Raw genomic sequence first — 25,181 nt, 5'->3', positions numbered from 1 at the left:
GGGTAGGAGCTTTCGTGAGCCACAGCTCACTTCTTCAGATACAGCTAGAATGTGAATCCATCTGTCTTTAAGTAGAGGAGAGTGAATTTTTGTTAGTCTTTAAGGTGCTACTGGACTCTTGCTCTTTTCTGATAAAAGGAAGCATTTCTTCACACATCGCAGTTAAATCCCTGCCCCGGGATGTGGTGATGGCTGCCAACTTGGAAGGCTTTAAGAGGGGAGTGGACATGTTCATGGAGGAGAAAGCTATCCATAGCTACTAGTTAAAATGGCATGATGCATACCTATTCTCTCCAGGATCAGAGGAGCAGGCCTGTTATGTTAGGTGCTGTGGCACGCAGGCAGGAGGACGCTGCTGCAGTCGTCTTGCTTGTGGGCTTCCTAGAGGCACCTGGTTGGCACCTTAGGTTCTTATGGAGAATAAGGCTATCCATGGCTACTAGTAAAAATGGATACTAGTCATGATGCATATCTACTTTCTCCAAGATCAGAGGAGCATGCCTATTGTATTAGGTGCTGTGAAACACAGGCAGGATGGTGCTGCTACAGTTGTCTTGTTTGTGGGCTTCCTAGAGGCACCTGGTCGGCCACTGTGTGAACAGACTGCTGGACTTGATGGGCCTGGGTCTGATCCAGCAGGGCCTTTCTTAGGTTCTTATATTCTTATGGTAGGAAAATGCCCCAAAGTAGATGGCGGGGTGACTGCGAGGAAACAACCATGCATAAATGGCCTAAGAATCGCTGTTTTAGCCTACATAGACTTAATTTACATGTGCGCGCCTCTCTGTCGTTTTTGTGATATCGCTGGCCTGTCAGATGTTTCAACTGGACAGAGAATGAAGTTGCACCTCTGAATGAAACACAGCGGAGAATTTCTGCCACGACTCAGGTAAGCTGCTTGTCCCCGGCGCCCAGTGTGGAGGTGCAAAATCAAAACGGCGCAGATGGATGCGTCAACCAAACTTCATAGAGCTGTAGCTAAACATTTTGACGAGGGTGGCTTCAAGCTAAGCGGAGAAGTTCAGACATGTATGCCCCCTGCCCCCACTGTTCTACCCGGGCCACAGCCCCAACCCCACAGATCACCTGATCAGAGCCCCTCCGCTGGGGTTGCCAACCTCCAGGAACTTACGGAAGAGTAAGTGGAGAGTATCACGCTGTTGGAACCGTGACAGGGCGTTAAGCCATACATTAAGGTGTGTGGGGGACTATGCATCTATATAATGTGACATAATAAGAATTTTTGAATGTAACGTTTTTTTGAATGTAACAATTTTACAATGGGAAATTGTAACCTTAAAAGTTAATTGCGTTATTATCAAGGAACACCTTTGTATAGTTAGGAATGTAGTCTGAATTCACTTTTTCCTTTACAGAGGTTTCATACCCGATTAACACAACGTGGGCAGTTTCCCACATAGAAGCCATACATAAAAAGGAAGACCAACATACTGATGAAGGATTGAAACGAGCACCAATCTAGGGTGTCGTTTAGTTGGACTTCACATTGTCGACATTCGTTCCCTTTCGTTTTTGTGGTGTTCCCCACCGGGAGACTTCCGGGACCTCCCGGCACCCGGGAGACGCGGTCTCCAACCCGACTCAACGATGCCCTCACCCAGTAATCCCGTTGGGGCGTCCTTTATTTTGCGTTTTATGCGCCTCGTCTCACAGCCGGCCTTGAATTCTGTCTCCGGCTGCGGAAAGGCGGTCGGGGTGCGACCGTTTGCTTTGAACTTTTCATTCGAACTTTATTTGGACTCTCTTTCAGCATTTACACCAGTAACTGAATTTGAGAATGTCTTGTGTGAATTAACACATTTTTTTGTTCACGTTTTTGTACATGTACAGTGTTGCATACAGTAAAGAGACACCAACGCATTGTGAGTATATACAGTTTGTTTATTAGTTGAGCCCTCGTGCTCATTCTTTGGTATAACCTCCAGGAACAAGCTGGAGCTCTGCTGCTATTACCACTGATCTCCAGCCGACCGAGATTAGTTCCCCCGGAGAAAGTGGCCGCTTTGGCAATTAGACTCTATGGCATTGAAGTCCCTCCTTTCCCCAAACCCCGCCCTCCTCAGGCTCCACCCCCAAAACCTCCTGCCAGTGGCGAAGAGGGACCTGGCAACCCTACCCTCCGCTTCCCAGGTACTGCTGAAGGCTTTTCTGCTAATCAAATGGATCTGTCTCGTACCTCCTTACAACATCCTATGACTGTCCTCAGACCCTTCCTATGGCGGTGACAACAGGAATATGCTGTGACATCACAGCAGCCCAGCCAATAGTTAAGGGAACATCGCAAAGTCGGACAAGCCATGACTGTTTTTGTCTGTAGCGCTCCTCGGGGTGGTAACCGGGAGCATCGTGGGAGCTGCGTGCGAGTTCCCAGGTGCCTGTCTTCTGCATTAGTCTTGGGCTGAGGGTATTCTGGACTGAATGGAATGGAGCTTTGGGTTCCTCCCTTCCAGCTGGCTAGCAACGCACCAAGCTAGTCTCGGGCAGGCTAATCACAGCTATGTGCCCCCCCCCCCTCCAGTTTGCCCCCAGACAAAGATCTTCTCAAGGCCGGCAACCTCTTCCTGTGGCCATCCGGTCAGTAAACGTTCCCCTTTCTTTGGAACTGAAACTTAGCCGCATCTCTTCCCCAAAGCAACCTCTTCCATCTCCCACCATGGAGGTCATTTTGCAATTGGCCCCATACCTCCAGGCGGCCAATTTAGGGTAACACCCGCTTTTTCAAGCTTCCATAAGAGCCCCCTAGATTCAAGAAGGGTGGGGATTTCTGAAGTCCAAACCCAGCACAGTTGTCCGTGCCGGACACAATTCCCACGTTTTGTTATCAGCTATAGAGTGGAGAGCCACTGATTTTTTAAAAAAAAGGATGAAGTCCTTTGAAACACAAGATCACGTAAGATTTGATGAATTAGAGAATCCAAGGTAGACTGGGAAACACGCAGATTTCAAAGAGGGCTTGGCCAAAAACCATCTAGGGCCACCGTAACCTTCCTTTCTTGGATTAGGACCAGAGTATTAGTATGAGATGTTCGCCTCACTGAGGTCTAGGGTCGCTCTCCGTTCCTGCAGCTTTTTTTCCAGCTCCTTGGACATATCTGCAAAAAAACAAACCGTGTGTGACCGCATCGCACAACCACGGAAGCTGGCAACAGGGCGGAGCCGAAATGACATTATGCACAAATCCCAAATGTCAAACTCAGTCCATAACAAAGTAACCTCCAGGATCATGTCTTGAACACAGCTCCTGATTCCTTGGCCAAAGTCAGTTTCACGTCAGTTTCACATTCAGTTGATGCAGCACCTCACAATATATCTGCACAGACGGTGATCTAGAAACATATACCGTTTCGCAGATAGACTTCCTCAGTGTTCTTTCCAAAGTGCATAACTCCAAAACTTATTGACACAGAACAACATATGATTTTTTTTAAAGTACCAGTCTTCTCACATGAGGAATCAAGTTCATAACTAGCTACATCTCTAGCCTCAGGTAAACGTCTTCACCTATTTAAAACAGTGACTTTTCAATGCCCTCCCCACCAGCATTCTTGAGAATTTCAGATTTAATCTGAAAAGGAGCAAGTTTCTAGTCCTCAAGGTTCCAAAGGTTTAAATCTCGCCTGCTACAGAAGACCCTCCACTTGGTGCTGAACAGCTGGGATTTATCAAGGATTACTTAATGGATCTCAGGTGAGAAGGAGGCTATCAGGCCATAGAGTCCACCCTCCCAAGCAGCCATCTCCTCCAGGGGAACTGATTTCTGTTGTCTGGGGATCAGCTGTAATCCCGATCTCCAGGCCCTACCTGGAATCTGGCAACCCTACTCATAAGGGAGGAACCGAAGCAATTTTGTCAGCAAACCTACAATTCCTAGGAGTCTTTGGGGGAGGTCACCACTGGCCGTTAAACCAGCTGGAAGCCGACAGAAATTGTTTGAATAGACAGACCGCTGCCGCTCAATCCCTACACATATTTACTCATGGAAAAAGTCCCACTCAATGGGACTTACTTCCAAGTAAGGCTGCAGAGGTTTGCATACAGAGCTTTTTTGATCAAGGGCGTTTTCCCTCCCACATCCCATGACCTACCGATAGAGAAACCTCTCGGCAACGAAACGGCCAGGCGGGACGACAAGGTGACCGGGGTCCTCTGTGTGCCGGGGCTGCCGGTCGGATCACTGGGAGTCAGAACCGAATCGATGACTGTGGGAAACACACAAGGAAGGGACGGATCAGACTCAGGCAGGACTGGATGTTCTTCAGACTCGCATACCCGACGATCTTTACATCTCTAAAACACTGGCTACGTATATCTACAGTGAGCAACCCAGGCAAATGCTGGAGGGTGCATGATGCAGGGTATAATTGAGCATGAAGCCTCTGGTGACCTCTGCCACTCCCAGCATGGTGTAGAGAGCCAGAGTGGTGATGGGGTTAAGAGCGGAGGACTCTAATCTGGAGAACCGGGTTTGATTCCCCACTCCTCCACATGAGCAGCAGAAACTAATCTGGTGAACCGGGATGGTTTCCCCTCTCCTCCACATGAAGCCAGCTGGGTGACCTTGGGCTAGTCACAGTTGTCTTAGAGCCCTCTCAGCCCCACCTACCTCACAGGGTGCCTGTTGTGGGGAGGGGAAGGTGATTATCAGCCGGTTTGATTCTTCCTTAAAAGAATTCTACCTACCAGTATGGTGTAGTGGTTAAGAGCGGTGGTTTGGAACAGTGGACTCTGATCTGGAGAACCAGGTTTGATTCCCCACTCCTCCACTTGAGTGGCAGAGGCTGATCTGGTGAACTGGGTTGGTTTCCCCAGTCCTCCACATGAAGCCAGCTGGGTGACCTGGGGCTAGTCACAGCTCTCTTAGAGCTCTCTCAGTCCCACCTCCCTCACAGGGTGTCTGTTGTGGGGAGGGGGAGGGAAGGTGATTGTAAGCCGGTTTGATTTTTCCTTAAATGGTAGAGAAAGTCGGCATATAAAAATCATCTCTTCTTCTTCTTCTACACTGCAAACTGACACAGCTGCTTTCTACTGTTGGTGCATCCAGAACAGTAATGGGAGGTCTTTAGCTGAAAGAGGCTTTTCCAAATACGTACTGCGGCAACCACCAGGGATGAAACTGGGGACCTTCTGGATGCTAAATGGGTGCTCAATCAGTCTTTGATTTTTCCCTGTGAACACATGCAGCCTATCCAATTTACTACTTTGAGAGGCAGCAGTTCGTGTACCTGGCTTGGGGGGCTTGCTGGGTGGCACAGGGGGCGTTTTGGGTGGTCTGTTGCCTGCAGTCCAGCATACTTTGATTCCGCCTGGTGGAGGTTTCCCTGTCAAGAACCAAAAGAAAACGAATTGGATTTTTGTTATTCTCCCCAACAGTTCACAAGCTTCCTGCATTTCCAATCAGCTTTGAATTTTTGCAAGAAAACCTCCATTAGAAAAAAAATGTTGATCTGGATCAATTTTGTTTTTCGGAAGGGTGGTTACCGATTCGTTACCATTTCTCCTGCAGGGAATTATGCCAAGAGAGCCAGCGGACAAGCAACCCGGCCCCTTCTCAGCTGCTATTGGCTGTCAACAACTGCTTTAGTCTCTCTTTTTTAAAATATATATATATTTTATTAAAGGTTTTTTGGGGTACAAAAATAAAAAGGGTGGGGAAGGAAAAAGGGTAACCATTAAATTTCAGTGTCCAAACCTTTCCAGTACGTTACATCCAAATTTCATGAGTTGGCTTAGTTTAGAGTACACCCTTTGATTTCTTATCAGTAAAATATGCAGTATATCTTTTTGTAAACTAGTCTTATACAGATACTAATATCTTCTAATCTAAATATCTCTATTAAAGGCTAGCACTGAATATATCAGCTTCGGATTATATTTAACAAACTGGTCTATTAAGTGCAATTGGCAAAATTAATTGTTGAAACGTATTTGTCATACAGTGGTTGCTATTTACGCTTGAAGCCATCTAATGGCAGTCTTTTTATCAAACAGATTAGTTTTGACATCGAGGCAAAATCAAATAATTTATAAATCCACTCGTTCGTTGTGGGGATCTTAGAACCTTTCCAATATGAAGCGTACGAAGTTTTAGTCACAGTGATTACATATTGAAAAAGTTCTTTAAAAATTGGGCTCACTTGTGAAGGAATAATTCTCAACAGCATATATTTAAATCAAGTTTAAATACAGACGGGTCTTACTTCCATGTTTGGTGGACATGTCCTAAAATTCAACTGTACTGGAAACAGATTCACAGAGAACTCCAGACGATATTGAAAATGAAGATATTACAAGATCCCAAATATTATTTACTCAGTATCGTGCCACCAAACTTGCCTTTAAAACATCATGATATTTTTAAATATGCCACAACAGCAGCAAGAACGGTCCTGGCAAGGACTTGGAAACAAACGTCTACTCCCGAAATTGAAGAATGGAAAGAAATGCTTTTAGATTATGCCAGTATGGCAAAAATGACTTTTATTCTAAATCCAAAGATTAACGAATCCATGGAACAATTTAATGAAAAATGGGAGTCATTTTATACTTATATGTCTTCCAGATAAATAATTGATCAGCTAATATCTCTTTCAAAACGATATATTGACAAATGAAAGATATTTACTTTTAAAATATCATTTTATTAGATACACTGTACAATGTTTGTTCGATACTTTGTTGTACTCTATGAGCTTATTTTTTAACCGAAACTGTAACGATGTTTTTATATATTCATGATTTATCTTTTCCCCTTCCTTTTTTTTCCTTTTTGTACCCCTTAAAACATAAAGTAAAATAAAAAAAAAAAGTTGCACTTACAAAATATCTTGAAGCAAACTGTATATTAAATACAATTGTCAATGTTCACTGTTGAAGCATATTTTTCATATAGCGGTTTCCATTTACGCTTGAAGTCATCTAATGGTTGTCTTTTTATCAGACAACTGCTTTATTCTCAGAGCGTCACAAAGCCGGATCCACTTACCTCTGGCCATGTTGGTTTGCCTTGTCTCAACCTCATCTGGAAAAAAATAAAATGCAAAACAGGCATCAAAGAGATGGGGAGACAAAGGGGCTTTCTGTCCCCGCTTGAAAAATCCTTAAAAATTGGGCCCAAAATCTCCATCTCTGGGCCCGCTCCCAAGGTTAGAGTGTTGGACTAGGCTGGGAGACACAGGTTCAAACCCCTCCTGTGCCAGGAAACCCTCTCTCTCTCTCTCAACCTAGCCAATCTTAGGCCGTTAAGGCATGGCTCCTTTCTCGTTTCTTGGTCCCTGTTAAGTTGGATGCTTCCCCCCCAACCCAAAAAGAAAATGCAAGGCGCACCTGGTGGGAGCTGCCAACCGTGCTGTACTCCTCCACCCCGCTGTCCCAGGGTGGAGGCGAAAGGAAGCCAGCTGCGGGTGGAGGAGTGGGAGAGGGGGGGAGATAAGAAAGGGTATGGGGTCCGGGGGGGCTGAAAGGGGCAGCCGCGAACCTTACTTTAATATCAGGACAACACAGGAATTGGAAAACCTTGAAAAGTTACGCAAGAAGGTGGTGAGCGCTCCTTCCCTGGAGGTTTTCAAGCAGAGACTGGATGGGCATCTGTCAGCAATGCTCATCGTATGGCCTTAGGCAGATGGTGAGAGGCAGTTCATGAGAGGGACGGCATCTTGGCCATCTTCCGGGCATGGGGTAGGGGTCACTGGGTGTGAGTGGGGGAGGTAGTTGTGAATGTCCTGCATTGTGCAGGGGGTTGGACTAGATGACCCTGGTGGACCCCTTCCAACCCTATGATCCTATTATTCTATGAAAGGAGGTGGGTTGATCATGTGGGAGGGAGCCGACCGTGCACGTTGCCTGCAGAGATTCGCAACATTCGTAGGAGAATTGCAGGACGAAATGACCACGCGGTAGCGGCCTTAAAGAGACCATTGCGAGGATAAAATGAAGGGCCAAACTCTGAGCAATGTGGAGAAAGTGATCCAAATTAAATCAATTGCAATCGCTATGATTTATCGTTTTTTAGGAGGGAAGGGGGAAAGCTGAGGTGCCCGCTGACATATAACCGCCCTTGCGTCAGTCCTGGAAAGCTGAACAGTCGGTGAACATTCCAGGACCTCCCCGTGGCTCCTGCCAGCCACGGATGACACCCAATTTTTAACTCCTGATACAGCTCACCTTCAGGGTTCATATATGCCTGTTCTGGCTCATCTTCCACCATGTACTCATTCTCAGGCACGCCGGCTGGAGGGCTCTGAGGGGGTGGGACTGACGGAAGAGGTGGAGGGGCCGTTGGTGGTCGGCTTCGGGGAGGCAGTGAGGGCTTCTGCCGCTCCGTGACACCGTCTGTGTAGACAGATGGGATGGACAGAAGAGGAAGAGTCGGTTGTTATACCCTGCTTTTCTCTACCTTAGGTAAAGGTGGTCCCCCAGTGCAGGCACCGGGTCATTACTGGCCCATGGGGTGATGTCACATCGCAACGTTTACTAGGCAGACTGTGTTCATGGAGTGGTTTTCCATTGCCTTCCCCAGGTGTCTACACTTTACCCTAGGTTTGCCAACCTCCAGGTAGTAGCTGGCGATCTCCTGCTATCACAACTGATCTCCAGCCAATAGAGATCAATTCACCTGGAGAAAATGGCCCCTTTGGCAATTGGTCTCTATGGCATTGAAACCCCTCCCCAAACCCCACCCTCCTCAGGCTCTGCCCCAAAAACCTCCTGCCGGTGGCAAAGAGGGACCTGGCAACCCTACTGTACCCCCAGCAAGCTTCTCTACTTTAAGGCGTCTCAAAGCAGCTTACAATCACAATCCCTTCCTCGACCCACAAAAAGGCACCTTGTGAGGTAGGTGGGGCTGAGAAAACTCTAAGAGAGCTGTGGCTAGCCCAAGGTCACCCAGCTGGCTTCATGTGGAGGAGTGGTGAATCAAACCCGGTTCACCAGATTAGACTCTGCCGCTCATGTGGAGGAGTGGGAAATCGAACCCGGTTCTCCAGGTCAAAGTCCGCCGCTCTTAACCACTACCCCACGCCGGCCCTCAGGATGGACAGCTTATTTAAGCCTACCCCACCTAAAACCAAGACCTCTTTGAAATGTCTGTAGTAACTTCTAGAACTTACATCATTCATATGCCAATTTGGATTCTTATTAGGGAGAAAAGCAGGATATAAATGTTTTTAAAATAAGCCTTATTAATAGCATTGCCAACTCCAGATTGGGAAATTCCTGGAGGTTTGAGGGTGGCAACTGGGAACGGGGGAGATTCAGGAGGGGAGAGACCTCAGCAGAGCATAATGCCACCGACCCCACCCTCCAAAGCAGCCCTGTTCTCCCCCAGGAAGCTGATCTCTTTAGTCTGGAAATCAGTTGTAATTCCAGATCTCCTGGCCCCACCTGGAGGTTGGCAACACTGATTATTAAAATAAATAAGCCTCATGTGTCCCCCTGTCCCCCAACACACACACACACACACACACATACACACACCACAACGATAATGTATATGCCTTATTAATTTTAGTGAATGGGGTCAGAGCAGGATTTTCAGCGTCTGCAAGGAAGATGGGGTAGGGAGTAAAAACCAAGGCCATTTATGCAGGGCTGTTTCCCCGCCAACTGCTTTGGGGCTTCCTTTTGATTATGCATGCCTTTCTCGACCGTCAGAGGTCGCCTCGCTCTCCCCACCAGTTTTCACGCATTTCGCCCGTGTTCTCCAGATGCTGTTTTAGCCAAAATCTGGAAAACGTGGGGAGAAACACACGGAAATGTGCTGGGAGCGTAAGACACATGAAGCTGCCTTATCCTGAATCAGACCCTGGGTCCATCAAAGTCAGTATTGTCTACTCAGACTGGCAGCGGCTCTCCAGGGTCTCAGGCAGAGGTCTTCCGCATCACCTACTTGCCTAGTCCCTTTAACTGGAGATGCCAGGGATTGAACCTGGGACCTTCCGCATGCCTAGCATGTGCTTTACCACTGAGCCACAGCCCCTCCCATGAACACATGAAGCTGCCTTCTACTGAATCAGACCCTTGGTCCATCAAAGTCAATATTGTCTGCTCTCCAGGGTCTCAGGCAGGGGTCTTTCACATCCCCTACTTGCCTGGCCCCTTTAACTGGAGATGCCACTGGGGATTGAACCTGGGACCTTCTGCGTGCCAAGCAGATGCTCTACCACTGAGCCACAACCGCTCTGATGGTTTGGAAACCATGCACAATCAAAAGGTAGCCCCAAAGCAGACAGCACAGGTGCGGTGGAAAAACAGCCCTTTATAAATGGCCATATATATTTGCCCCATCTATTGGCATTTGCACTGGAAAGCTGAGCTGTCTATGAACTTTCCAAGACATCACAGGAACTCCGACAGACAACTAGGTTATAAAACTCACCTTCACTTGCTACAGAATTTGGGTTACCTCAGTGTAGTGTTGAGGACTTTAGTATCTCTATAAGCACAGTGTATACAGAGACCCAGTCAGTAGCAGAAACAAGCTGCATAAAATTTGGCCCAGGTGCTGGAGAAACCTGTTTTTTGCTGCCTGCCTCTCAGACTGCAAGAACAGAAAGTGCCTGGCCAGCTCCGGGAAGCCCACAGCGCAGGATCCAGGTCATTCAAAGTTGGGTGTGTCTCCCAAGAGCCTAGCCCTCAGCCAGCAGGAAAAGAAGAGTTTAGTTTTGCCCAAAGCCAAGCAGAATCACCTCTTTGGGGTAGCGGCAGGATATCAGGCAGCCGGGGGGGCTTTGGGACGGTCCGCACGCTCTCCCCGTTTTCATTATCCGTCACCACAAACTCTGTGAAAATAAGCAAAGGGAAGAAGAAGGGGAGCGGGGTGAGATCACCAAAGAGTCCTGGGTAGGGATGTTAAGAGCTAGACGGGAAAGAGAGATTCATCGTGAGAGCCAGCATGGCGTAGTGGTTAAGAGCAGTGGTTTGGAGCGGTGGACTCTGATCTGGAGAACTGGGTTTGATTCCCCACTCCTCCACATGAGCGGCGGAGGCTAATCTGGAGAACCGGGTTGGATTCCCCACTCCTACACGTGAAGCCTGCTGGGTGACCTTGGGCTAGTCACAGCTCTCTCTGAGCTCTCTCAGCCTCACCTACCTCACAGGGTGTCTGTTGTGGGGAGAGGAAGGGAAGGTGACTGTAAGCCGGTTTGATCCTTCCTTAAGTGGTAGAGAAAGTCGGCATATAAAAACCAACTCTTCTATTTCATCGTGGCCAGAGATGCTTGGAGACTCACATCAAGGTCTTTTATGCATGGCTGTTTCTCTTGCCGTCACCCCTCTGACGACTTCGGGTCTTTGTGTTGATTAGGCATGCCGTTTCCTACTGTCAGAGGTTGCCTCGCTCTCCCCCTGGTTTCCCCACGCTTTGCCTGCATTTTCAAATTCGAGATAAAACTGGACTCCGAAAATGGGGGCAAAACATGGGGAAATGCAGGGGGAGAGCGAGGCAACCTCTGACGGTCAAAAACGCTGTGCATAATCAACACAAAGACTGGAGGTCGTCGGGGGGGGGGGCAGCAAGAGAAACAGCCATGCATAAAAGGCATAAAACACTTTAGCCAGCATGGCGTAGTGGTTAAGAGCAGTGATTTGGAGAGGTGGACTCTGATCTGGAGAACCGGGTTTGATTCCCCACTCCTCCACATGAGAGGCGGACACTAATCTGGTGAACCGGGTTGGTTTTCTCACTCCTACACACAAAGCCAGCTGGGTGACCTTGAGCTAGTCACATCTCTCTCAGCCCCACCTACCTCACAGGGTGTCTGTTGTGGGAGGGGAAGGGACTCTTCTTCTTCTTCTAGTCCTCTCCAACGGTGACCTCAAGGGAGGATTCTCCAATCTGAAGGTCTCACAGTTGCTGAATCCACCTTTACCTACAACAGAGCCACGTGGGATCTGTTTCTGGGCAGGGGTGTCCCACTAGCTTCTGCCTTACCTGCGTCTATCAGGCATGCTGTTGAACAATCTCTATTTTGTTTTGGAGTCTTCATCACGGGACCCTTCCTTTTCATACCCTTGTGCCAAAATCTATGTGTTTTTTCAACCTTTTTTGTAACGAGGGCATCAAAACAGCATCAAAGAAATGGGGGACGGCAGCAGGAAAAATGGGGGCGCCGACAACAGGGACACAAGGAAACAATGATGAAAGGGCATTATCTTGTGCCCCAGCTGTCGTGATCCATGTGGTTAAGATAGATCCCTCCAGTTTTCCCCATCTGATCCTTGCCCCCATTTTCTCCTGCTGGTTCGGCACATCCCTGCATTTCTCTGTGTGAATCTCTGAAGTTGGAAGCCACCCCGGGACGGGTCATTTCGTTTGCTCAGGCCTTTCCCCGGCTGCTTCTCCAGAGATCTGCTTGGAGTCGCTCCCAAACCAGTAACACTGTGCTGCCCCAACAGAAAGTGAAATGTTACATAGAAAATGTTTGTAGTAGTTAGCCCTTTAAGACTTACTGGACGAGACAAACACAGGGGTGTCAAACATATGGCCTGTGGGCCGGATCTGGCCCCTTTAGAGCTCTTATCCAGCTTGCAAGCCAACCGAGGCAGCCACCTCCCCCAGTCCCGATCTGGGCTGGTGAGCCCACTGTGGGCTAGCCAGGTAAGGCAGCTACCTCCCCCCACCCCCACTCTCAATCTGGGCTGGCGAGGCATGCCCAACCAAGTGACATTTATGCCATATCCAGCCCTCTTAACGAGTTTGACACCCCTGTGGTAACATTTAAATGAATGACAAGGACCAAAGCCAACAGGAAATGATTTTTAGAGGATACAAATAGTTAAACATTTTTGTTTGGGGTGGAAGATTAAGCCTGGAGGAAGCGAGACCTCACTGAGGTCTGGTCATAGAATCATAGAGTTGGTTGGGACCACCAGGGTCATCTAGTCCAACCCCCTGCACAATGCAGGAAATTCACAACTACCCCCCCCAACACACACACACACACAGTGACCCCCTACTCCATGCCCAGAAGATGGCCAAGGTGCCCTCCCTCTCATCATCTGCCTGAGGTCACAGAATCAGCGTTGCTGACAGATGGCCATCTAGCCTCTGCTTAAAAACCTCCAGGGAAGGAGAGCTCACCACCTCCCGAGGAAGCCTGTTCCACTGAGGAACCTCTCTAAGGTTGGGTAAATTCCCCGCCCAGGTAGAGGAGGAAATCTCACAAAGGCCTCTCGCCGTGTGTGTGTGTGTGTGTGTCCCTTCTTCCCACAACATACCCAAGGTTTCGGCATAGCTGTCATCGAGTTGCAGGGGGATCAGGGTTTGTTTGCTGGTTTTAACAAAGAATTCCACCACGCCTGCCAGAGAGGAACAGCAATACTGCGGGACGGAACAAGGAAGCAAATGAGATTAACATTCAGTCTGATACCCTTTGTAGAAAGGGTTTCGAAGACTTTCACGGCTGACTGCTCATGGCATTCTTGGCATGTTTACTCAGAAGGAAGCCCATTCTATTCAGTGGGCCTTACTTTCAGGTGAATGAGACTGCCGCCTTTCATTTCCCAGCAAAGCCTTGCCCTGTCATCACTACGGTTGCTAACAGTCTTGGAGGAAAACGGCCTTTTCCTGTAAGAGAGGCGTCATGTATGGAAATGAGCAGCCGCAGCTTTTCACGGTATGGAGGTAAATCACATCACCTGGTAAAGAAAATCCCAGCCAGGGGTAGGAAATGGTTTCCTCCAGGCCTGTGGGTGACCCTAGGGACAGATGCTTCTTCAGCTCTACCAAACTTGGATCTTCGAATCATAGAGTTGGAAGGGACCACCAGGGTCATCTAGTCCAACCCCCTGCACAACGCAGAAAATTCACAACTACCTCCCCCACACACACCCAGCGACCCCCTACTCCATGCCCAGAAGATGGCCAAGGTGCCCTCCCTCTCATCATCTGCTTAAGGTCGTAGAATCAGCATTGCTGACAGATGGCCATCTAACCTCTTCCACTTCCTTAAATTAGTCTACCCTTCCCCTGCCCCCCTTGCATCCCCATATAGCTGAAGCCCTTGCCCAAAGGCCTCCTCCTCCCTATCTAGGATTGCCAACCTCAAGGTACTAGCTGGAGATCTCCCACTATTGCAACTGATCTCCAGCCAATAGAGATCACCTGGAGAAAATGGCTGCTTTGGCAATTGGACTCTATGGCATTTAAGTCCCTCCCCTCCCCAAACCCGCCCTCCACAGGCTTCGCCCCAAAAACCTCCCGTTAGTGGTGAAGAGGGACCTGCAACCCTATCCCTTACATCTATGGACATATGAAGTTGCCTTATAGTGAACCTGACCATCAGTCTATCAATGTCATTATCGTCTACTCAGACTGGCAGTGTGGTGTAATGGTTACAGTGTGGTGTAGTTGGTTAACAGCAGTGGTTTGGAGCAGTGGCCTCTGATCTGGGGAACTGGGTTTGTTTCCCCACTCCTACATATGAAGCCAGTTGTGTGACCTTGGGCTAGTCACACTCTCTTAGCCCCACCTACCTCACAGGGTGTCTGTTGTGGGCAGGGGAAGGGAAGGAGATTGTAAGCCGGTTTGATTCTCCCTTAAGTGGTAGAGAAAGTCGGCATATAAGAACATAAGAAAGGCCCTACTGGATCAGACCCAGGCCCATCAAGTCCAGAAGTCTGTTCACACAGTGGCCAACCAGGTGCCTCTAGAAAGCCCACAAGCAAGACGACTGCAGCAGCACCATCCTGCCTGTGTTCCACCGCACCCAAAATAATAGGCCTGCTCCTCTGATACTAGAGAGAATAGGTATGCAGCATGACTGGTATCCATTTTAACTAATAGCCATGAATACCCCTTTCCTCCATGAATATGTCCACTCCCCTCTTAAAGCCTTCCAAGTTGGCAGCCATCACCACATCCTGGGGCAGGGAGTTCCACAATTTAACTATGCGTTGTGTGAAAAAATACTTCCTTTTATCTGTTTTAAATTTCTCACCCTCCAGCTTCAACAGATGACCTCGCGTTCTAGTATTATGAGAGGAGAAAAACTTCTCCCTGTCCACTCTCTCCAAACCTCTATCATATCATCCCTTAGTCGCCTTCTTTCCAAGCTAAACAGCCCTGAGCGTCCTAACCGCTCCCCATAGGACAGTTGCTGTAGTCCCCTGATCATTTTGGTTGCTCTTTTCTGCACCTTCTCAATCTCTGTAATATCCTTTTTTAGGTGTGGTGACCAGAACTGTACACAGTATTCCAAGTGTGGTCTCACCATAGATTTGTACAAGGGCAGGACGTTGTCAGCAGTTTTATTCTCTATTCCTCATCTAATTATGGCCAGCATGGAATTTGCCTTTTTTACAGCAGCCGCACACTGGGTTGACATCTTCATTGAGCTATCCACTACCACCCCAAGATCCCTTTCTTGATCTGTCGCTGCCAGCACAGTTCCCATCCAAAATCCAAATACACAATGTCCACAGGCTCATTTCTGTCCACATGCTTATTGACGCTTTCAAAAAACTCTAATAGGTTAGTGAGACAGGACCTACCTTTACAGAAGCCATGTTGGGTTTTGCTCAGCAGACCCTGCCCTTCTATATGCTTGACAATTCTAGCTTTAATAATGCTTTCCACCAATTTACCCGGAACAGACGTTAAGCTAACTGGCCTGTAATTTCCTGTATCCCCCCTGGAACCTTTTTTTATAAATGGGTGTTACGCTGGCAATTCTCCAGTCCTCTGGTACAGAGGCTGATCGAAGGGACATATTACATATCTTTGTTAGAAGTTCAGCAATGTCCCATTTGAGTTCCTGAAGAACTCTAGGATGAATACCGTCTGGTCCCTGTGACTTGTTAGTTTGCAGTTTGTCTAGACGATGTAGGACTTCCTGCCTTGTTACCACTATTTGCCTCAGTTCCTCATTCTCTCCTCTCCAAAATCTCTGTTCAGGAGAAGGACTCTGCCCTGTATCTTCAACAGTGAAGACAGATGAGAAGAATTCATTTAGTTTTTCACAATCGCTTTATCCTCCCTTAGAGTTCCTTTACGCCCATTGTCAACCAATGGTCCAACCGCTTCCCTAGCTGGTTTCCTACTCCTAATATACTTAAAGAATTTCTTATTGTTTGTTTTGATGTGTTTAGAAATATACCCCTCAAAATCTTTTTTTGCATCTCTAATTATCTGCTTGCATTTCCTTTGTGCAAGTTTGTGTTTGCTTCTGTTCGCCTCATTTGGGCAACCCTTCCAGTCTCTGAAGGAAGACTTTTTTTCTCTAATTGCTTCCTTCACCTTACCCGTTAGCCATGGTGGTGACCTCTTGGACTTATTACTACCTTTCCTGACCTGTGGTATACAAGTTAGCTGAGCCTCTAGTAATGTGGACTTGAGTAACCCCCAAGCCTTTTCCAGAGATTTAACCCTCCTAACTGTTCCTTTCAACTTCCTCTTTACCAGTTTTCTCATTTTAGAGAAGTTCCCTCTTTTAAAGTCAAAGGTAATTGTGTGAGATTTCCCAGTCACTTTCCCACTTGCATATAAATTAAATTTGATGCCATTGTGATCACTATTGCCAACTGGCTCAACTACATCCACATCCCGCACTAAGTCACTGGCAGCACCTCAGAGTATCAAATCCAGGATTGCCTCCCCTCTGGTTGGGTCTATGACCAACTCTTCTTCTTCTTCTCTCCAGGGTCTCAAGCAGAGGTCTTTTGCTTGTCACCCGAACCTTTCACACTGGAGGTGGCGGGGATTGAACCTGAGGACTTCTGCATGCCGAGCAGATGCCCTGCCACTCAGCCACGGCTCCTCCCCTGTCTTCCTCGCAGTTCCCTTTGCTGACCTGCCAAGGGGTTTGGCCTTGTTCCCTAACTGCTCCCTCCAGCCCATGGTCTCAGGCAGGGAGGGGTCATTCTCAGCATCTGCTACCCAAGATCCTTTGTCAGCTGGAGATGCCAGGGATTGAACCTGGGGCTTTCTGCATGCAACCACTAAGCCTGACTACGCCCTTGCTAAATTCAAGAACTAGACCTTCTGTTTACCCGCATGGGGCAGGGAACTACCTGGCCCCAGCCCCAATTTTCTGCCCTTGAGGAATTAAGGAGCTGGTGTAAAAAATGGCCTCCACATAGTGACACTCTTGGACTTTCCCCTGCTCTCTAAGGGAAATACCACGGACTAGGGGAGGCGGTGTAGAATGTCACCCAAGAGTGACATCACATCCTCCCCCAACTCCACCCTGCCCAGGCACTCTCCCCCCCCAAAAAAAAAATCTCTTGGCATTGGCTGAGGCATTGTTGGGAGGCCAACCAAAAACTGCCATCTTACCGGATCTTCGAGGTCAACGATGTATTGCTTGTCAACTTGGTTGATTTTATAGTGCCTTAGCACACCGGTTCTGCAACAGAGAACAAAGGGTCTTCAGTCAAAGTGGCCTCCCGATGTCATGAGAACATAAGAACCCCCGTGGATCAGACCAAGGAGGGTTCACCTAATCCAGCATCCTGTTCCTACATTGGCCAACTATATTCCCATAACCAGAGTACAGTGACCAAAACCATCCTCAGCTGCTCCTTTCCATCAACCTGTGTCCAGAGTAGGCATACTGCCTCTGAACAGGGAGGTTCCATTTAGCCCTTGATGGCACGCTCCTTCTTGAGTTGGTCTCTAACCCATTTGAAAGTCATCAGAGTGGGGGGGCCACAGCTACCTCCTGTGAACACCAATTTTGTGTGGGAGGTTTTAGGGGCCGAGCCTGAGGAGGGGAGGGTTTGGGGAGGGGAGGGACTTCAATGCCATAGAGTCCAATTGCCCAAGCGCCATTTTCTCCAGGCAAACTGATCTCTATCTCCAGCTAGTACCTGGAGGTTGGCAACCCTAAATAAGAACAAAAGGGAATGTTTTTCTGAGCCAAACATGGGCAGACGTCTGGGCAATTCGCAGGCATAGCGAATCAGGAGGCTTCATACTACCTGCCAGTCATACTACCTGCACAACCCCATTCTCTTCTGCTCCTGAAAAGGGTGCCAAAGACCCCAGCACAAGGATCTGCGCCCCCAGATGACTGCAGCCCAAACTCACCCATTCACCACCTGGCGTGTGGTCACGGAGACGCTCTTGCCGTCCCTGCCTGGCCGCAGCAACATGTTCCCACAGCTCTCGTTCTTCTCCAGAAGCGCCTCGGCTTCTGTCCTGGAGACGCTGAAGAAACAGCTGGGTGGGGGAACCAAGGAAGCAGAGAAGGGTGGTAAATCCCATCCCGGGCAAGGTCCTGCCATCAGGAGATGTTACCTACTAAGGTGTTTTGAAATTATACTTTTGGATACATGTAGCTGACGAAGCCATATGCGAAACGTGATTATGATCTAGACAACACGTCCTGTCATCCTGTATTGTGGCTTTGCAAATGTTGCTTAATTTCCAGCGTACTGAAATATAGTCTGAAAAGACATACAACTGATCCCCATAAAGGGAATATTCTTCCTATATAACTACTGGATTTATTGGACTTACATCCGAATGGACTTCCAAGTCCTTGACATGCTGGATTGAGATATATTACTTACCTGTATCTTGTTGTATTATATTGTATATATTTATTGTCACTTTTGCACTTTACTCATAAAATTAAGCATTTCTTATATGGCCTCCAGGTGGTGGTTGGAGAGCTCCCACTATGGCAACAGATCTCCAGGTCACAGAAATCATTTCACCTGGATAAAATGGCCACTTTGGAAGGTGGACTCTATAGCATGGTACCCCATTGAAGCCCCTCCCCTCCCCAAACCCCGCCCTCCTCAGGCTCCACCCCCAAACTCTCCAGGTAATTCCCAACCCAGAGCTGACAGCTCTGTTGACCCCACAAGGCAGTGTTTGATTGGCAAAGACCTAAATCACCCGCTCCTGCCCTTAGGGTTGCCTGCTTGGGGTTGGGAAATACCTGGCGATTTGGGGGTAGAGCCTGGGGAGGGCGGGGCTTGGGGAGGGGAGGGGCCTCAACTGGCTTTAATGCCATAGAGTCCACCTGCTAAAGCAGCCATTTTCCCCAGGGAACTGAACTCTGTAATCTAGAGCAAGGCTTCTTAAACTGTGGGACGGGACCCCATATGGGGGTCACCTAACTGAATGTGGGGGGTAGCGAAAAATTTGGCAACGGTACGCAAATTAGTATGCAAATTTGCTTTTTCTTTAATAAAAGGTAAAATTGTATGTATACCAAAGAATTGTTTTAAAATACATTTCTTTATGATTTATCATAAGTAAATGTTTTATTTTTGTACCTACTTTATATACCTATATACCCGGGGTCATGTAAAAATTTCTCAGGTGAAAAGGGGTCACAAGTGGAAAAAGTTTAAGAAGCCCTGATCTAGAGGGCAGTTGTTATTCCTGTGTGTGTGTTACGTGCCGTCAAGTTGCTTCCAAGTTATGGTGACTCTGTGAATAACTGACCTGTATAACATTCTCTTATTAACAGCCTTGCTCAGGTTTTGCAGACTGAGGGCCGTGGCTTCCTTTATTGAGTCCATCCATCTCTTGTTGGGTCTTCCTCTTTTCCTGCTGCCTTCCACTTTTCCTAGCATTATTGTCTTTTCCAGTGACTCTTGTCTTCTCATAACAAAAGATGCTAGCCTCATGTCTACCCACCTGAAACTACCTATTAATACAGTTATTATCTTAATTGCTTGTCGAAGGAATGGGACAGGATAGAAGCCAAATGAAAATATATAAAACTTGTACATGCTGCCGTATTTGAATGGACTGACAAGACTCTGCCCTCAAGGAGCATACAAAGCCACCCACTCTGGATGTTTTGCCTCTGGCGCCTCTCTTCCAGGGGGAACGAAGTGCTCAGTAACCTTGGGGCTGGGGAAACCTTCCCGTGAGTCAGGCAGATCCAACTTGAATCTCTGCTCCCTCTCCTTCTCGAGAGCTTCCAAGAGCATGTAGATGTGGCCGGGGAGCAAAGACAGGCTGGAGGGGACTTTCATCTGTGGGGAAGCAGAGCACAGGATTAGAGCCCGGCTGGGGCACATAAGAAAGGCCCTGCTGGATCAGCCCCAGGCCCATCAAGTCCAGCAGTCTGTTCACACAGTGGCCAAACAGGTGCCTCCAGGAAGCCCACAAACAAGACGGCTGCAGCAGTATTGTCCTGCCTGTGTTCCACTGCACCTCATATAACAGGCATGCTCCTCTTAAAGCCTTCCAAGTTGGCAGCCATCACCACATCCTGGGGCAGGGAGTTCCACCATTTAACTATGTGTTGTGTGAAGAAATACTTCCTTTTGTCTGTTTTGAATATCTCACCCTCCCGCTTCAGCAGACGACCCCGCGTTCTAGTGCTATGAGAGAGGTAGAAAAGCTTCTCCCTGCCACTCTCTCCATACCATGCATAATTTTATAGACCTCTATAAACTATATAGACTATATATAGACTGGGCATCCTGGGGCAGGCCACCTTCACACCTGTGCGAGTCATAAGAAAAGTACTGCTGGATCAGACCGAGGTCCATCAAGTCCAGCAGTCTGTTCCTACAGTGGCCAAACAGGTGCCTTCGGGAAGCCCCCAAACAAGACGAGTGCAGCAGCATCCTCCTGCCTGCGTTCCACAGCACCTAATATAACAGGCCTGCTCCTCTGATCCTGGAAATAATAGGTATGCATCATGACTAGTATCCATTTTGACTAGTACCCATGGATAGCCCTCTCCTCCATGAACATGTCCACTCCCTTCTTAAAGCCTTCCAAGTTGGCAGCCATCACCACATCCTGGAGCAGGGAGTTCCACAGTTGAACTATGCGTTGTGTGAAGGAGGCTTGCCTTCTCACCCGGGGATATTGCTCACCTCCACCATTGTGAGAATGAATCCTTTCCACATCTCCCGAGACTCCACGCTCTCCATCTGAAAGAGAAACGCAACTCCGTCACATCGAATTTCCTCAGGTTAACTCACAACCGTCTGGACACAGAAGCGATCCTGTAGGCCTCCGTTCCCAGAAACGGCACAGTGGATGTGCAGAAACTGACGGGCTCTGAATGTGAACTTTGCCAGTCCAAAACGCCTGGCTGTATTTTTTATTAGTATTATTTATTGCCAGCAAGGAAGTAAGTGTGGAGTTATTTACAGGAGGAGCTCATTGGGTGGCCCAAAGCGGAGGAGCAAAGGTCACAAGTCGGGCTGTGAGAGAGGAGAGATACCGGGGAAAGGCTGGATGCAGGGATGCCAGCAGCCTCCAGGTGGGACCTGGGGATCCCCCGGAATTACAGCTCATTTCCAGGCTCCAGAGATCAATACCCCTGGAGAAAATGGATCCTTTGGAGGGCTGACTCTATGCAGTCCTCCCCAGGCTCCCCCCCCAAAAAAAAATCTCCAGGAGTTTCCCAACCTGGATCTGACAACTAGGGTTGCCAACGTCCAGGTAATAGCTGGAGATCTCCTGCTATTACAACTGAGCTCCAGCCGATAGATCTGTGTCGGCTTGGGCTGGAAATGCTTCGTGAGCGCCGTTGAGATCTCGTCGTAGGTTGCCGCATCTATTGCGACGGGGGCTATCAGTCCCTGGGCCAGCTTGAATGTTTCTTGTCCGCAGAGGCTGAGGAAGGTCGCCTTCTTTTTCTCAGCCGTTGTGATATTGTTGGCAACCATGTGATATTGAAGTCACACGGCGTAGGCTTCCCACTTCTCTGGAGCGGCTGGAGAGAAGGGCTCGATGTTGCCCTGGGATGCCATGGTCAGTTGCGCCCCGTCCTTTCCGCGTCTTGGGCTTGGCTGTCTATCGTCCCCATAGTACCCGATCTCTCAGGAGCCCATCCTCGTCGCCAATATTGTGTAGCGGGGGCGATACACAACAAGAGAGACGGAGCTCAGGATACAACATCTTTATTGCAAGAAACCATACTGGCGAACACAGAACAAAGCTCAATCGCCCTACTTTTATGTCCTCAGATAGCCTGTGCTTTCCCCCCCTCCCGTGCTCTAACTGGTGGGTTCAAACTGTGATCCAGTAGGGGCTATCTGCTCAGGGTTTCAAATGTTCCCGCTTAACTATCAAGGTTTATTGCATACGTAACACCCCCGTTGCCCAGAAGGGTTACCTTTAATTGCACTTCTCGGGTTCTCATCTTCAGGGTCAGTTTGGCCCCCTCCGCGGACCAGGCCGCCACCGTCCTCGGGGGATTGTCTTCCGCGAGAGACACGTAGTCAGACAGATCAAGTAGGTCGGCATACTGGGGAGGAATTGCAGGCAGGCTCAGGTCCCAAGTTTCTAGACCTCACGTTTCCGATTCAAGTTTTCCACCTCTCTGCCAGGTTTCTAGGCTTTTACGTTACCTTAAAGTTCTCCACCCCTCAGCCTATAATTAATCTCCTATAGGTCTCTGTTGCAAATGCTTGAAAAATGGCACAGCATTTTCTTTACTTAATCTTTATTTTACGTTTGCCCCGCCTTTCTCCCCAACAGGGACACAAAAAGCGACTTTTTTCATTCTCCTCTTCTCCACTTTATCCTCACAAAAACCACCCTTTGAGGCAGGTTATGCTAAGCATGTGTGACTCTCACACGCTCACCTGGCTAGCTTCCATAGCAGAGTGGGGATTTTGAACCTGGGATTTCCACATCCTACTCTGATACACTAACCACTACACTACACCACAGTTGGAATCTTCTATGCTATTTAGAAAAGCCCCCTTTCTCCCCACCCACCCCCACCCCACAGCAATTGCAGACCTGGGTTAAACCCCCAAGCCATAGATTTGCCTACCTGCTAGGCAACACTGCCTCTCTTCCCCAGTGCATTTACCTGGATATCTCTGTTGGTGTTGTAGAAATAAAGAATGAGTCCTCGAAGGCCAGCCCAGAATTTCTTGTATTCCTGTTGGTACGGGGAAGTGACAGTCGTTAGTATTATATTCTAGGTGCTGGATGGATCTAGAGTCTCTACTCCCAAGAAGTTATAATCAACCTGGAGGTTTTTAAGAAGAGGTTAGATGGCCATCTGTCAGCAATGCTGATTCTATGACTTTAGGCAGATGATGAGAGGGAGGGCATCTTGGCCATCATCTGGGCATGGACTAGGGGTCACTGGGGGTGGGGGGGAGTAGTTGTTAATTTCCTTCATTATTCAGGGGGTTGGACTAGATGACCCTGGAGATCCCCTTCCAACTCTATGATTCTAACATCAGTAAGAGGCAAAATAGAATGTGCTCTTTATTTTATTTTTAAGTCCCCACAAATCCTGTAATTTACCAAACAGTTGGAGATTCAGACTTCAGCCGCAGATCCTATTGTTTGGCAGAAATCCCTGCTGAATTCTGTCGAGCAAACATGTCCTGGGTCATCAGGCAAAGGTGGGATTTTCTGCATGCTTACTTGAGTGTCAACCCCCAATGAGTGGGACTGTCTTCTGAGCGAACATGCATAGAACTGCACTGAAATCAGGTTACAGAAAAGACTGTTTTTGCAACCTGCCTTCAACTACCAGCTTGGTGTCTGCACTGACTGCACCAGATAACAATATTTTTTCTCTCAACTGTGGATATTTGCAGACATAAGAGAAGGTTGCCCTGTCCCTCATCAGTCGGCCACTCTGAAAAAGAGAGCTCCTTCCTTCCTTTACAAACTCATATTTAACTCAACAAGAACTCTGGGGCGAAATCTGAGCTTAGGGTCGCCATGGGCCAGCTCCAGAATACGAAGCAATAGTGTCTCTGAGCATGCAGAAAAAGCCTTTGGGTTCATGCTCCCTAATCAAATGGCCACCAATTAAAGACCTATTTGTATCCCATCTCTCAACCATGACTGTTCTCTGGATGATTTATGTAAAATAATCAAACTGAAACGGACTGAGAACAACAACAAAAATCTGAGGCTAATTAAAACCAGCACAACAACCCCATAACCCCGCAACATTGAAGAAGCAAGAATGGTCACAGATCCTAAACACAGGGGGAAATATACCCAGTGAAGTGATTTAAAAAGAATACAAAAACAGGCAGCAAGAATATCTGACAGTTCAATAGGGCACAGAGGAGAAGCGTAAATCCATCAACTATATGCTAATTCTATGAAGCAATGCTGATTCTTTGGCCTTAGGCAGATCATGAGAGGGAGGGCATCTTGGCCATCTTCTGGCCATGGAGTAGGGGTCACTGGGGAAGTGTGTGTGGGGGAGGTAGTTGTGAATTTCCTGCATTGTGCAGGGGTTGGACTAGATGACTCTGGTGGTCCCTTCCAACTCTATGATTCTATATACAAGACAAGGAATGGGGAGATCGCCTACGAAAGACTTCTTCACCTATCTAACGAGTGCATTTTTCTCCCATCCTTCCTCCAACGCACACACAACATGCATCCAATATTCTCCATTTTATCATGACAATAATGCTGCCAGGTAGATTAGGCGAAAGAGAGAGAAAGTGACTAACCAAAGAGTATAAAGGGAACTCCGTGGCAGAATAGGAATCGGAACCCAGGTCTTTGAGTCTTTAGCCTGATGCTCTAACCATCCCGCCAGACAGGCTCTCACCTGGCTCACCGGGGTCAATTCCAGGCTTGCCGGAGTGCCCCGTCTGGGGGGCCACCACCAAGAAGGCCAATCGATAATCGGACGACTTTGCCAGACCCAAAAAGCGAAATAGGGGGAATCTCTGATTTACCAAACCGTAAAGCACCGTCTGATCAGCGGCGGCAGTCCCAGCCACCTTGACTCAGGAGGAAACCCACTAGAAGTGAGGTTCAGAAACGTTAACCAAGTTTTCTTTCGGCATGCTTATTTTAAAATCTTGCCAATCCATCACATACGTTCATGGTAATTACTCAATTCCTACCATCCTGAACAAACTGTCTGCTTCGGCCCCCTGCAACTGTGCCCTTCGTGGCCACCCGAGCTGATCATGCCCAGCTTCATGCCGCAGCGAGCAGGTTTCTGCCGCTCACACCTCTGCTAAAAGGCTCATGCGCTAGCTAAACCCGTTTTTTCCTGGACAGTTGGCAACACTTACTTTTTCCCGCGGCGCCTTCTTCTCCAAGTACCCCTCGTAATAATGGCGCGGCAGGCTAGCCCTTGGCTTCCTGCCCTGGCCGGGTGGCACGGCCATCTCCCACCGGCACCCTCGGGTTTCTGGCAGGTTCTCTCCCACACTCCAAAACCAGGAAGCAAAACGCAATAAATTAAAGCGCACTGTTGACTCTTTTCTGGTTTTTCTTTTACCTGAAATTA

General features: G+C 48.2%; 1 protein-coding gene across 1 annotated transcript; it reads right to left on the bottom strand.

Moving 5' to 3' along the window:
- Positions 1 to 3,033: 3,033 nt before the first annotated feature.
- On the bottom strand, positions 3,034 to 25,059 carry STAP2 (signal transducing adaptor family member 2). Its single transcript, XM_056867599.1, has 14 exons — positions 24,964 to 25,059; positions 24,466 to 24,573; positions 22,764 to 22,835; positions 22,059 to 22,190; positions 20,809 to 20,865; positions 19,766 to 19,953; positions 18,044 to 18,175; positions 17,291 to 17,360; positions 13,234 to 13,336; positions 10,704 to 10,796; positions 8,182 to 8,349; positions 7,004 to 7,039; positions 4,107 to 4,220; positions 3,034 to 3,113 (listed from the first exon to the last, which is right to left on the bottom strand). Exons 1-14 carry the CDS (start codon positions 25,057 to 25,059, stop codon positions 3,034 to 3,036), a joined length of 1,449 nt encoding a protein of 482 aa, XP_056723577.1.
- Between the last annotated feature and the right edge of the window lie 122 nt (positions 25,060 to 25,181).

The sequence above is a fragment of the Euleptes europaea genome, chromosome 2 (assembly GCF_029931775.1).
Source record: "Euleptes europaea isolate rEulEur1 chromosome 2, rEulEur1.hap1, whole genome shotgun sequence".
Classification (NCBI taxonomy): domain Eukaryota; kingdom Metazoa; phylum Chordata; class Lepidosauria; order Squamata; family Sphaerodactylidae; genus Euleptes; species Euleptes europaea.
The sequence above is the reverse complement of the archived record's forward strand: the minus strand, read 5'-3'. Positions and strand labels throughout refer to the sequence as shown.